We start from the raw sequence: 13,644 nt of genomic DNA, 5'->3' as shown, positions 1-13,644 counted from the left end.
ATCTCCACAGCTTCAGTACATGCTCTGAATGGAGAACAAATGTAATCAGACAGCTCCCTTCAATATAGATCTATTGAGTCGGTTGGGAAATCAAATCAAAGAATGATTCTCCCAATGAAAGGTGGTCCAGGATGAGACCCCTGGTTAGTGGAAAGCGCTCAATTACAATCCCTGTGAAATCTCATTACTCGATGGTAACCTGGATCTCTGTGATTGATGTGGATTAAACAATCAGAAAGGATGTTGAGTGATTACAGACAGGTTGTCGGTATGTGGCGTTTGTCTCGGTGGAATTGGACCCAACAGGGGGTATGATGACACTTGTCAGCAGTGTTTCAATGAAGTAAATGACGATTGACAGAGGGGGAAATGAGCAAACTGTGCCGCTGTGAAGAGGASATCTATCTCACTACTGGAGTATTTGTCTGCCTTACGCATTTATAGGTGTCATGGTCTGATAGGTACTTGTCAAAAACACATCTAGAAAATTTGACATTTTTCAGAGTTATAAATGCAATATTGTCAGTCTTTCATGTTTCAAATCATCATGATACCAGCAACAATATTTCAAGGCCTGTAAATTGTATGACAGCTTACTTCACATTAATTGAAAAGTCAATAATGTATGTAAGCAGACCAAGGTTATTATAGTAAACAAAAACTGAAACTAAAAACGAAAACGAATCAATAATAACCAATGTAGTAAACCGAAATCAAATACTGTAATGAACAAACCTGTTTGAAAAACTAAAACTATGCTGAAACTATTATCTTTGACTCCAAAACGAACTAAAATCAAATAAAAACCATCATGAATTATGTTCCGTTTTATACTGACCAAAAATATGAACACAACATGTAAAGTGTTGGTCCCGTGTTTCATGAGATTAAATAAAAGATCCCAGAAATGTTCCATATGCACAAAAAAGCTTATTTCTCTCAAATTCTGTGCAGAAATGTGTTTATATCCCTGTTAGTGAGCATTCTCATTTGCCAAGATAACCTATCCACCTAACAGGTGTGGTATATCAAGAAGCTGATTAAACAGCATGGTCATTACACAGGTGCACCTTGTGCTGTGGACAATAAAATGCCACTCTAGAATTTGCAGTTTTGTCAGACAACAAAATACAACAATGCAACAGATGTCTCAAGTTTGTCTCAAGTTTTTAAGGTTYGTGCAATTGGCATGCTGACTGCAGGAATGTCCACCAGAGCTGTTGCCAGATAATTTAAATATTAATTTCTTTACCACATGCCACCTCCAACATCGTTTTAGAGAATTTGGCAGTACGTCTCAACCAGCCTCACAACTGCAGACCACATGTAACCACGCCAGCCCAGGACCTCCAAATCCGGCTTCTTCACCTGAGGGATCGTCTCAGACCAGCAACACAGACAGCTGATTAAACTGTGGGCTTGCACAACTGAAGAATTCTTGCAGAATCTGTCAGAAACCGTCTCAGGGAAGCTCATCTGCATGCTCGTCGTCCTCACCAGGGTCTTGACCTGACTGCAGTTCGGTGTCGTAACTGACTTCGGTGGGCAAATGCTCACCTTCGTTGGCCACAGGTACGCTGGAGAAGTGTTCTCTTCACAGATGAATCCGGGTTTCAACTGTACCGGGCAGATGGCAGACAGCGTGTATGGTATCGTGTGGGCGAGCGGTTTGCTGATGTCAACATTGTGAACAGTGCCCCATGGTGGCGAGGGTTTTTTGGTGTGGGCAGGCATAAGCTATGGACAATGAACACAATTTCATTTTATCGATGGCAATTTGAATGCACAGAAATACCGTGACGGGATCACAAGGTCCATTGTCRTGCTATTCATCCCCTGCTATCACCTCGTGTTTCAGCATGATAGTGCATGGCCCCATATCGCAATGATCTGTACACAATTCCTGGAAGCTGGAAATGTCCCAGTTCTTCCATGGCCTGCATACTCAAACATGTCACCCATTGAGCATGTTTGGGATGCTCTGGATCTATGCGTGCGACAGCGTGTTCCAGTTACCGACAATATCCAGCAGCTTGGCACAGCCATTTAAGAGAAGTGGGACAACATTCCACAGGCCACAATCAACAGCCTCTATGCGAAGGATATGTGTCACGCTGCATTCAATTCTCTGGCAAAAGCTCTGGTGGACATTCCTGCAGTCAGCATGCAAATTGCACACTCCCTCGAAACTTGAGACATCTGTGCTGCCGTACCAAGCAAAAAGGCAGTAACTGCTCATTTGGTCAAAAATGAGTTAATGTGTAACAAGTGTACTGAGAGTCGGGAAGCAAGTACAGCGAGTSAGTGTTTTAATAAATAAACAAAACAATAAACACSAAACACAACGCACCGACATCAAACAGAGTCAATAACACCTGAGGAAAGGACCAAGGGGATGGACAGATATAGGGAAGATAATCAAGGAGGTGATGGATGCCAGGTGAGTGTCATGAGGCGCTGGTGCGCTTGATGATGGTGACAGGTGTGCGGGATAATCAGCAGCCTGATGACCTAGAGCCCAGAGAGGGAGTATACGTGACAGTACCCCCTCCCTGACGTGCAGCTCCAGCCGCAGGATGMCGACAAAGGGGACGAACCCGGGGATCAGGAGCGGACCAGTCACCCCTGCTAAAGCGCGGGAACCTGTCGAGCCAGCTGGGGCGCGCGGGAACCTGTCGAGCCGGCTGGGGCGCRGGAACCTGTCGAGCCGGCTGGGGCGCGGGAACCTGACAGACCGGCTGATGCATGAAAGCCTGACGAGCCGGCTAGCTTGGCAATCTGGCAGAGGCAGGAGAGCCTGTGCGGCTCCCGGACCGACGTCATTTACACTGACACAAAAAAAAACAATCCCTGATGCTTCCCATAGGTGAGGTGTTAATCTGTAATGATGGGGCGGTGAGTCGGTGAGTCGGAAGCAGGTGCCACGTTTTAATAAAACAACAAAACCAAGAACACGACACTAACATAAGGCAGACCGCCGATACACAAGAACAATACCCACTGGAGAGTGACATATAAAGGGGAGGAAATTATGAAGGTAATGGAGTCCAGGTGTGCATAATGATTCACAGGTGTACGTAATGATGAGTGCCAGGTGTGCGTAATGATGAATCTCAGGACCGGTGGTTAGTAACCTTAAATACATGCTTAATCATGTGGACAAGTATCCTGCCTCTATTGCATTGTGTTTTAGAGAAAATTGTGGTTATGTTAGCAGTGACTGCATAAAGTTACTGTGAAACCAAGGTAAATAAAAGCAATTTTCCTCAGTTCCACGCTATGAGCAGTTACTGCCTTTTTGCTTGGTAGGGCGGTGTGGCATTGTGTTGTGTGACAAAACTGTCCCCAGTACAAGGTGCACCTGTGTAATGATCATGCTGTTTAATCAGCTTCTTGATATGCCACACCTGTCAGGTGGATGGATTATCTTGGCAAGGGATAAATGCTCACTAACAGAGTTGTAAACAAATTTGTGCACAAAATTTAAGAGAAAAAAGCTTTTTATGCTTATGGAAAATGTATATTTTATTTMAGCTCATGAAACATGGGACCAACACTTTACATGTTGCGTTTACATTTTTGTTCAGTATAAAATATAGTCATTGCATAACTATTCACCCCCTTTGTTTAGACAAGCCTAAATKAGTTCAGAAGTAAAATTTGGCATAACAAATCACATAATAAGTTACTCACTCTGTGTCAAATAATAGGGATTGACATGATTTTTGATTGACTACCCTTCCTCTGTCTCCCATACATACATCTGTAAGGTCCCTGAGTCAAGTATTGAATTTCAAGCACAGATTCAACAAAGTCCAGGGAGCTTTTTGAAAGCCTCAAAGAAGAGCAGTGATTGGTAGATGGGTAACAATAACAAATGAGACATTGAATATATCTTTAACCATGGTCAAGTTAATAATTGTGCTGTGGAAGATGTATTAAACCACCCAGACACATCAAAGATGCAGTCATCCTTCTGAACTGAGCTRCTGGGCAGGAGGGAAACTGCTTAGTAATGTCACCATGAGGCCATTGGGGATTTTAAAACAGCTTCAGAGTTCAATGGCTGTGATGGAAGAAAACTCAGGATGGATCAACCACATTGTAGTGACTCAATAATGACCTAAATGACAGTGAAAATAAATGGGATGGAGCTAAGCACAGGCAAAATCCTAGAGGAAAACCTGCTTCAGTCTGCTTTACACCTGACACTAATACCCTGACTACACCGCTCGCGTTGCAAAATAAATTTTGAAATCTATGTTATTCAATTATTGCACCCACACTGCTCGCGCGTGTCAACGAGCATCTGCGAGCTGCAAGTCCTACCTCTCCCATCTCCTTATTGGTTTATAGAAGCAGGTACCCACGTGCCATCTCCTAATTGGTTATACCCATGTGGGTGATTGAAAGACTAACTGTGTTGCCGGTTGTCGTGGTAATACTATGAAAGTTTAGATGCCAATCACCATATAAGTTCAAAGATGAAAAAGCCTGGAAGGAGGAGAGATGACTAGAAACGATTCGGTTGACCGTTTTATGTGTGAATTAATTGTCGGAGTAGAGGGTATTGTTGCATTTCAGGTAAAAGAACAACCTAATGTTTATATCCCAGGACAAATTAGCTAGCAACAGCAAGCTAGCTGAATAGAACAAATTAGCTAGCAAGTGCAAGCTAACTAGCTAAATTGCCATAAATGTTAAATGCTTTTCGACCTGTCCCCAAATKAATGTCATTGGTTCAGAGTTTGTTTTGATATTTTAACCTGCGTGTTGTGATCGCGTATGGTGTAGGGGGACAAAATAAATGTATGCACGATGGCGCACGCGCGCGCGCAGCCGGTTTGGGTTCCGTGTAAGAGCGGAATTCAGAACAATAACCTAGGAAACAAAGCCAAATCTACACTGGAGTTGCTTACCAAGAAGACAGAGAATGCTCCTGAGTGGTTACAGTTACAGTTTTGACTTAAATCTGCTTGAAAATCTATGGCAAGACTTGAAAATGGCTGTCTAGCCATGACCCTTGCCTCAACACTTTGACAGAGCTTGACATAAAAAAATAAAAAAATGGACAATACAGCTATCTAAAGCTCATAAGAAACTTACCCAAGAAGACTCACAGCTGTAATTGCTGCAGCAATTACAGCTGTGAGTCTTTCTAAGTGAGTCTTTTTAAGGTGTTTCTAAAATGTATTTAATCAAGGTCTTCCACTTTGACATAAGAGTATTTTGTGTAGATCACTGACAAAAAATGACAATTAAATACATTTTAATCCCACTTTGTAACATAATAAAATTTGAAGAAATTCAAGAGGGGTGTAGACTTTGTATAGACACTTAACTAAATGACTACAAAAATAAATGATCACAAACATGATACATTATCGGTCATGTAGAAACTCCATGTCTTTCATGTGCATATGTCAAATAAACAAACGTACCTGACGAGAGCATTGCAACCAACATCCAAAACTTAACGTGTACTGGGTCGTTCCACAAAAGCAGTCCTTTCGATATGTTAAGTAGAAATTGCGCACCAATATTGAATTTTAAAAGCCTGTTTATATTAAATGAATTGCCCTTTAATATAGACCACATGGATAATTCAATAAATCTTATTTTCAATATGAATAAAGACTTGCTAAAGTGCCAACATTTGGCATTTTGACATCCCTCCGTGCACCCTCTGACTTCTAGGAAGATTTAAACTTTTCACCATCATTGTAAAGCCCTAGTTATTGCTTTTACAAAGTTATTTCTGAAGATTATTTAATGTGAAGTCATTTATTTCCTGTTCCTCATTTTAAGGTCAACATTGTGAACTGAACTCTCATTGTAATATGGTGAAACTACAGTATTCCTTTTAAAATATTTATTTCAAAAGAGAAATGAATATCTAATAGTCAAATCATAGTGCAAGTGAGCTGGTTCTACTCTTTTTGGCAATTTTCTGGTGTTTTGTTGAAAAACTGAGCGGGTCGAGCATAACACGTCAACCCTGTTACCCATAGATATACAGGCTAGAAATGTTGTAACAAAAAACATTTTGTTAATCTTGCATTCAATTGCCACTCCCTGTTGCACACAACAAGCTTCCATTCCCCCTGTCACAAGGGGATTGATTCATGGTTGATTTAACTAGTAATTACGAGTTGGAGGGCAGTTCAAGTGGATTTTTCCCATCCGTGGTAAATTTCCACTTGGTTACGAATGCACCATAACACMGCTAATATCAAGGCACAAGGTGAGACCCAGATGCAGGTGGTTGGAGTCTTACAATGTGTATTAATCCAAAGAGGTAGGCAAGAGAATGGTCGTGGACAGGCAAAAAAGGTCAAAACCAGATCAGAGTCCAGGAGGTACTGAATGGCAGACAGGCTCATGGTCAAGGCAGGCAGAATGGTCAGGCAGGCGGGTACAGAAACAGGCAAGGGTCAAAACCAGGAGGACTATAAAAAGGAGAATGCTAAAAGCAGAACGGGAAAACCGCTGGTTGACTTGGAAACGTACAAGACGAACTGGCACAGAGAGACAGGAAACACAGGGATAAATACACTGGGGAAAACGAGCGAACTGGAGGGGTGGTGACAATAACGAGGACAGGTGAAAAAAAAAAGAAAGAATAGTACGCAAGTATAAACACCATGGGACCACGCAGCCGTCATACCGCTCAGGAAGGAGACACGTTCTGTCTCCTAGAGATGAACGTACTTTGGTGCGAAAAGTGAAAATCAATCCCGAACAACAGCAAAGGACCTTGTGAAGATGCTGGAGGAAACAGGAACAAAAGTATCTATATCCACAGTAAAACAAGTCCTATATCGACATAATTGAAAGGTCATCAGCAAGGAAGAAGCCACTGCTCCAGAATCGCCATAAAAAAGCCAGACTACGGTTTGCAACTGCACATGGGGACAAGAATGGTACTTTTGGAGAAATGTCCTCTGGTCTGATGAAACAAAAATAGAACTGTTTGGCCATAATGACCATCGTTATGTTTGGAGGAAAAGGGGAGGCTTGCAAGCCGAAGAACACCGTAAGCACAGAGGTAGCAGCATCATGTTGTGGGGGTGCTTTGCTGCAGGAGGGACTGGTGCACTTCACAAACTAGATGGCATCATGAGGAATGGAAATTATGTGGGTATATTGAGCAACATCTCAAGCATCAGTCAGGAAGTGAAAGCTGGTCGCAAATGGGTCTTCCAAATGGACAATGACCCAAGCATACTTCCAAAGTTGTGCCAAAACGGCTTAAGAAAACAAAGTCAAGGTGTTGGAGTGGCCATCACAACGCCTGACCTCAATCCCATAGAAAATATGTGGGCAGAACTGAAAAAGCGTGTGCGAGCAAGGAGGCCTACAAACCTGACTCAGTTACCAGCTCTGTCAGGAGGAATGGGCCAAAATTCACCCAACTTATTGTGGGAAGCTTGTGGAAGGCTACCCGAAACGTTTGACCCAAGTTAAACCATTTAAAGGCAATGCTACCAAATACTAATTGACTGTATGTAAACTTCTGACCCACTGGGAATGTGATGAAAGAATTAAAMGCTGAAATAAATCATTCTCTCTACTATTATTCTGACATTTCACATTTTTTAAATAAAGTGGTGATCCTAACTGACCTAAGACAGGGAATTTTTACTAGGATTAAATGTCAGGAAAAACTGAGTTTAAATGTATTTGGCTAAGGTGTATGTGAACTTCCGACTTCAACTGTATGAAATGAGTAATGCGAGATATGTAAATATTCTAAAAGAGGCATTATTAAAGTGACTAGTGTTCCATTTATTAAAGTGGCCAATCATATCAGGTCTGTAGGTAGACAGCCGCCTCTCTGTGCAAGTGGTGGCTGTTTAACAATCTGATGGCCTTGAGATAGAAGCTGTTTTTCAATCTCTCTGTCCCAGCTTTGATGCACCTGTACTGACCTCGCCTTCTGGATGGAAGCGGAGTGAACAGGAAGTGGCTCGGGTGGTTATTGTCCTTGATGATCTTTTTTGCCTTCCTGTGACATCGGGTGTGGTAGGTGTCCTGGAGGGCAGGTAGTTTGCCCCCGGTGATGCGTTGTGCAGATCACACCACTCTCTGGAGAGCTCTGCGGTTGTGGGTGGTACAGTTGCCGTACCAGGCGGTGATACAGCCCGACAGGATGCTCTCAATTGTGCATCTGTAAAAGTTAGTGATGGTTTTTGGTGACAAGCCACATTTTTTCAGCCTCCTGTGGTTGAAGAGGCGCTGTTGCGCCTTCTTCACCACACTGTCTGTGTGTGTGGACCATTTCAGTTTGTCTGTGATATGTACACAGAGGAACTTAAATCTTTCCAGCTTCTCAACTGCTGTCCCATCAATGTGGATAAGGGGGTGCTCCCTTTGCTGTTTCCTGAAGTCCATGATCATCTCTTTTGTTTTGCTGACATTGAGTGAGAGGTTATTTTCCTGACACCACACTCAGAGGGCCCTCACCTGCTCCCTGTAGGCTGTCTCGTCATTGTTGGTAATCAAGCCTACCACTGTAGTGTCGTCTGCAAATTTGATGATTGAGTTGGAGGCGTGCATGGCCACGCAGTCATGGGTGAACAGGGAGTACRGGAGGGGGCTGAGCACGCACCCTTGTGGGGCCCCAGTGTTTAGAATCAGCGGAGTGGAGATGTTGTTTCCTACCTTCACCACCTGGGGAGGCCTGTCAAGAAGTCCAGAACCCAGTTGCACATGGCAGGGTCGAGACCCAGGGTCTCAAGGTTAATGATGAGTTTGGAGGGTACTATGGTGTTGAATGCTGAGCTGTAGTCAATGAACAGGGCAGTGTGCAGTGTGATGGCGATTGCATCGTATGTGGACCTATTGGTGTGGTAAGCAAATTGGAGTGAGTCTAGGGTATCAGGTAAGGTGGAGGTGATATGATCCTTGACTAGTCTCTCAAAGCACTTCATGATGACTGAAGCGATTGCTACGGGGCGATAGTCATTTAGTTCAGTTACCTTAGCTTTCTTGGGAACAAGAACAGAAATGCATGGTTTTGTGGTGGGCCGTGTGCCTGCAAGCTGACTCTGGGTGCCAACTGGATGGTGTTTCCTCTGAAACATTGGTGCGGCTGACTTCGTGTTTCGGAGGATACATGGCTCTTGACCTTCGCCTCTCCTGAGTCCGTAGGGGAGTTGCAGCGATGGGACAAGACTGTAACTACCAATTGGATATCACGAAAAAGGGGTAAAAGATACAAATAAGTCAAATTAGGAACCACTTTGGCCACTCTGTGTAGACTAGATGTCATAGCCATGCATTTCTGGAGTATTTTCAGGCATTACATGCAAATGTATCTATATGTATTTGTAATATATTTTACGTGACATTAAATATATTGAAATGTATTTTTTTCCATATTGGTAATATAAACATGAAATATAAATGTTTTCTAAAACTAGCAAGTAGATCTGAAAACTAACTGAAACTAAACTGAAAATCAAATAAAAATCTTAAAACGAATAGAAATAAAAACAAATATAAAAACATAAAACTGTAATAACATTGAAGTGGAAGTTCAGTTTCCCTAAAAATGGTTGTTAACTTTTTAACCACTCCCAAACAGACCAAGGTCTCTCAAATCTCCTGTATAGGCCCAGCTTAATCTTTGCTTCAAAAACGACCTCCTTGACAGATTTCTACCTCATAATTCAGTCATTTCTCACCCAAAGCATCCGTATCCCCTTTGTCCCCACTTCTGAAGATCTAAAGCCTGTTTGGCAGCCTCACCCAAAACCTTATCTGATGCCTTCCGCTCTTTCCTCTCCTGCCCAGCTGCCACGGTGGTGTCCTTTTCCTTTGATGTGGGCAACGGTCTGGTGGAGCTGAGTGTGAGGTCATCCACTCCTCTTAATGATGACCAGTGGCACAGGGTGGTGGCTGAGCGCAACGTGAAGGAGGCTGTGCTGCAGCTGGATGGGCAGTTCAAGGAGGTTCGCCCTGCACCCCCACAGGGTCACACTCGCCTGGAGCTTTACAGCCAACTCTATGTGGGTAAGACATCCTTCCTTCCTGCCTCCCACCACATAGGGTAATGATGATCAGGTTTATMTGTCTATGTTTGTAAGACAACTGGTGCTCAGCTCATGGTGTTTGGACCTGACTTATACAGGCCCACACAGTTTACACATTACACACAGAAACAATGTCAAAAGCTATTAATGTCAAGTCAACAACTAACAAGTTAAAAAAACTTGAGTTTACAATTTTTTTAATCAGAAGTGTACTTGGTATCAAAGTTGTTGTAAACCAAAATGTCTAATAAGACTTTTTGTCATAAACGTTATCTTTCAGGTGCATCGGGTGGCCAGAGGGGCTTCCTAGGATGTATCCGTGCCCTGAAGATGAACGGTGTGACCCTTGACCTGGAGGAGAGGGCGAAGGTCACCCCGGGGGTGAAGCCTGGCTGCTCTGGCCACTGCACCAGCTATGGGCAGCACTGCAGAAACGGTGGCCAGTGCATGGAGAAATACAACGGTTACTCATGCGACTGCACCTTGACGGCGTATGACGGGCCCTTCTGCACTGAAGGTAAAATATAGTCACAGCCATGTGAGAGAATGGTAACTCTAAATGTGTAAATTTTATTTCAACTTCACAGTGTTACAACTCTAACTTTACYCTTTGCTTTTGGGAGGCTAATATCGATTCGCTTGTCAATTTCTCAAACGTCTGCTGATGTTTTGTATTGCTGACTTGTGTCTCCTGTGTGTATCAGACGTGGGTGGCTACTTCGAGAGTGGAACACTAGTTCGTTACGACTTCCTTCCCGAGGGGGGCCTTCCAGCCATCAGGGATGTGAAGAGCCTGTCTCCCCTGCTACCCACGGAGGGCAACCTGACACAGGAGGAGCTGGTGTTCAGCTTCAGCACCTCCAACGCCCCCAGCATCCTGGTGTACATCAGCTCCAGGACCCAGGACTACCTGGCTGTGGTGCTCAGACACAATGGTGAGAGGGCAACTGCTCAAAGGGTTTAAAATGCTTGTGAGAGCAATCCTGGCCATCCGTTTAAAGAGTTTGAAAGGCTTGGACGGTGAAGTTAATGGTTTAGCCAGTCAAGAAACGCAGAATGTACAGGGAATTAGTTCAATAGCTAATTAAATGGTGCAACACACAGGTTGGGCATGGTCCGAGACAGATGCATGAATAACTGAAACAGCAGAAAGAGTGATGGTCAATTTAGTATTTTAATTTAAAATACAATTGCCACTTGAGTTTGATACTCTGACCATGTTTCAAAGCCTGTGAGATAATGGGTGGACAACTATATGAATATGATTAAGACACATTGGGACTGACTGGCCATTCCATCTCCCTCTGTCAGGAACACTTCAGATCCGCTACAGCCTGGGAGGCCTGAGGGAGCCGTTCACCATCGACCTGGACCAGCGCAACATGGCCAACGGGCAGCCCCACCACATCAACATCTCCAGGCAGGAGAGGAACATACGGCTGCAGGTAATAATAATGAGGACGTTGCTTTATCTATCTATGGAGCACTTTTCAGCTGCAGTTCCAGGATGACCCTAGTGTTCCACTACCACAAAGGGTGATCTATCACACAGTGGGATTTGCCTAAGTTATGAAATGTATTTCCCCTCTCAGACTACTTTAGGCTGCAGGTAAAAATCTCAACAATGATGTAGTTTTATCTAAAAAACATTTTCATTTTCATCAAGCGGTTGAAAGGTAGGACTCTAATGCTCTTGAGTCCCAGGGTGGGACCACTCTCAGTGAGAGATTTGCTGATGTCATTAAATCCAACAGTCCTCTCAGACTAAATTAAACTTTTTAAAATGTGAATCACATTTTTATTTGGCGTACCCCCGACAGCATTGCGCGTACCCCTGGGGGTGCTAAGGGTTCAACACGGATCCCAAAAGKGTTCTACTTGGAACCAAAGGGGGTTATTCAAAKGGTTCTCCTATGGGGCTAGCCAAAGTACCCTTTTAGGTTCTAGATAGCAAGTTTTTTTCTAAGGGTGTAGTGCCTTTTTCACCCCTACTTTACATTTGCTCTTTTGAAGGTTTTCCTATATAGTTTATTCCATCCTAGCCAAATTTCCTCATCTGCTGGCATGCACCTCTCCTACGGTGCATTCGGAAAGTATTCAGACCCCTTGACTTTTTCCACATTTTGTTACGTTACAGCCTTGATACAGTTTGATAGCTACATAGACTATAGATATAGCACTTTTCATAAAGCAGTTCAAAGGTAGATCACTAGTGCTCTGCTATCAGGAAGGGAGGACACCCTTCTCGTGAGAGGGATTTGCTGATACCATTAAATCCAAAATACATATTTGTTCTGTGTCCTCTCAGACTGCATTATGCTCTTTGCAACACACCAGACCCACCTTTCCTGTGGAAGTGGTTTATAGTGCATTATGCTTTTTAGCACAGTTTATTTCTGTTTGTTTCTCAGGTTTCGCTAATGCATTATACACTGGCATCAATTAGGATTTCCAGGCATATGCTGTTTAAAATCCACCACTAGGTGGTAGTAATTAACAAAAATAAAAATGCCGGCTGTTGGGTTTATAACTGACTGTAATATATCATGACCATATCGTGACCATATCGTGATGTTCTTTTCCAGTTGGACCATTACCCCCCAGTCAGCTACACTCTGCCGGCTGGCTCTGACACCAAGTTCAACCTGGTTAAAACTATATTCCTGGGGAAAGTCTTTGGTAAGTGYAGATATAATCCATGTATTCCTACTGGAGTGTAAATATAAGGAATGCTGTGTATCATGCGTGGAATCAATGTATTATTTACACGGAAGTCAGAGTTACTTGCATTGATCTCTTTGAATTTGGCCCTGAGTGATTAAATCTGGACTTTGGTTCTGTGTGTTTCTGAAAAAACACAAAACCAGATTTTTTGTTGCTCATCCATCACTGAGTGATTGATCTTGTTTAGTCCAGGTGTATTCATATATGGAAAGAGGGCATCAATATATCTGGTAATGGTGATGTTGCCTTGACAGAAAAATCTTGCTTTGTTGATACAAAGACATGTACATCCATCTKAGTGCCCATATTGAGCAATGTTACAATAGGCCTTGTCTAGGCCTTTCCTTTGTCTTTGTCTGACTGACAGTGGTGACCCATCATTTAGGGCAAGTGGGGCAGTGCCTGTTTTGCATGTTRTTTTGGCATAAATACGTGTCACATATCAGTTTGAAAACAATGTAAAAAAAAAAAGAAAAAAAGAAAAAGCTGCATAAGAACATGGTCTCTTTTTTGCTATCTTGAGTAAGGCAGCTCCAAAATGCAGGTGTTTCAGCCTAGCTCAGTGCTTTCTGTGGTGGMGGGGCAGCCAGCCGAAAATATAGAGCGTAGGGGTTGGTAATCTTCTCTAGTTCTGCCGTGATTGGCTCAGTGTTCTGTCACTCATGGTGACACTACGTCGCCGCAAAATCTATAGGGAGAGCTACAAAGTTCAAGCCCCCTTGGGTGCTGCCATAGACTTACATTAGAAGTGCCCATTCAAGAAGGCTCAAGGTTATTGGCCACAGATAAAATTACGTCAAATCACGTTATATCTACCGTAGCTTTGATTGGACTGATCATGTCAACAACATACTTTCAAAATCCTAGCTAGCAAGCCAGACAA

The 13,644-nt window shown here is 43.1% G+C and overlaps 1 protein-coding gene across 1 annotated transcript in view; it reads left to right on the top strand.

Annotated features, from left to right (window-relative positions):
• The window catches only part of LOC111979240 (contactin-associated protein-like 2), a 64,097-nt gene that overhangs the window by 42,767 nt on the left and 7,686 nt on the right, over positions 1-13,644 (top strand). Inside the window, exons 18-22 of the mRNA XM_024009637.2 lie at positions 9,799-10,017; positions 10,318-10,554; positions 10,742-10,972; positions 11,349-11,482; positions 12,623-12,716. Coding sequence (XP_023865405.1) covers positions 9,799-10,017; positions 10,318-10,554; positions 10,742-10,972; positions 11,349-11,482; positions 12,623-12,716 — 915 coding nt within the window. The remainder of the gene's footprint in view (positions 1-9,798; positions 10,018-10,317; positions 10,555-10,741; positions 10,973-11,348; positions 11,483-12,622; positions 12,717-13,644) is intronic.

Source organism: Salvelinus sp. IW2-2015, linkage group LG19 (assembly GCF_002910315.2).
Source record: "Salvelinus sp. IW2-2015 linkage group LG19, ASM291031v2, whole genome shotgun sequence".
Taxonomy (NCBI): domain Eukaryota; kingdom Metazoa; phylum Chordata; class Actinopteri; order Salmoniformes; family Salmonidae; genus Salvelinus; species Salvelinus sp. IW2-2015.
Note: the sequence above shows the minus strand (reverse complement) of the source record. Positions and strands in the feature narration are given on the sequence as shown.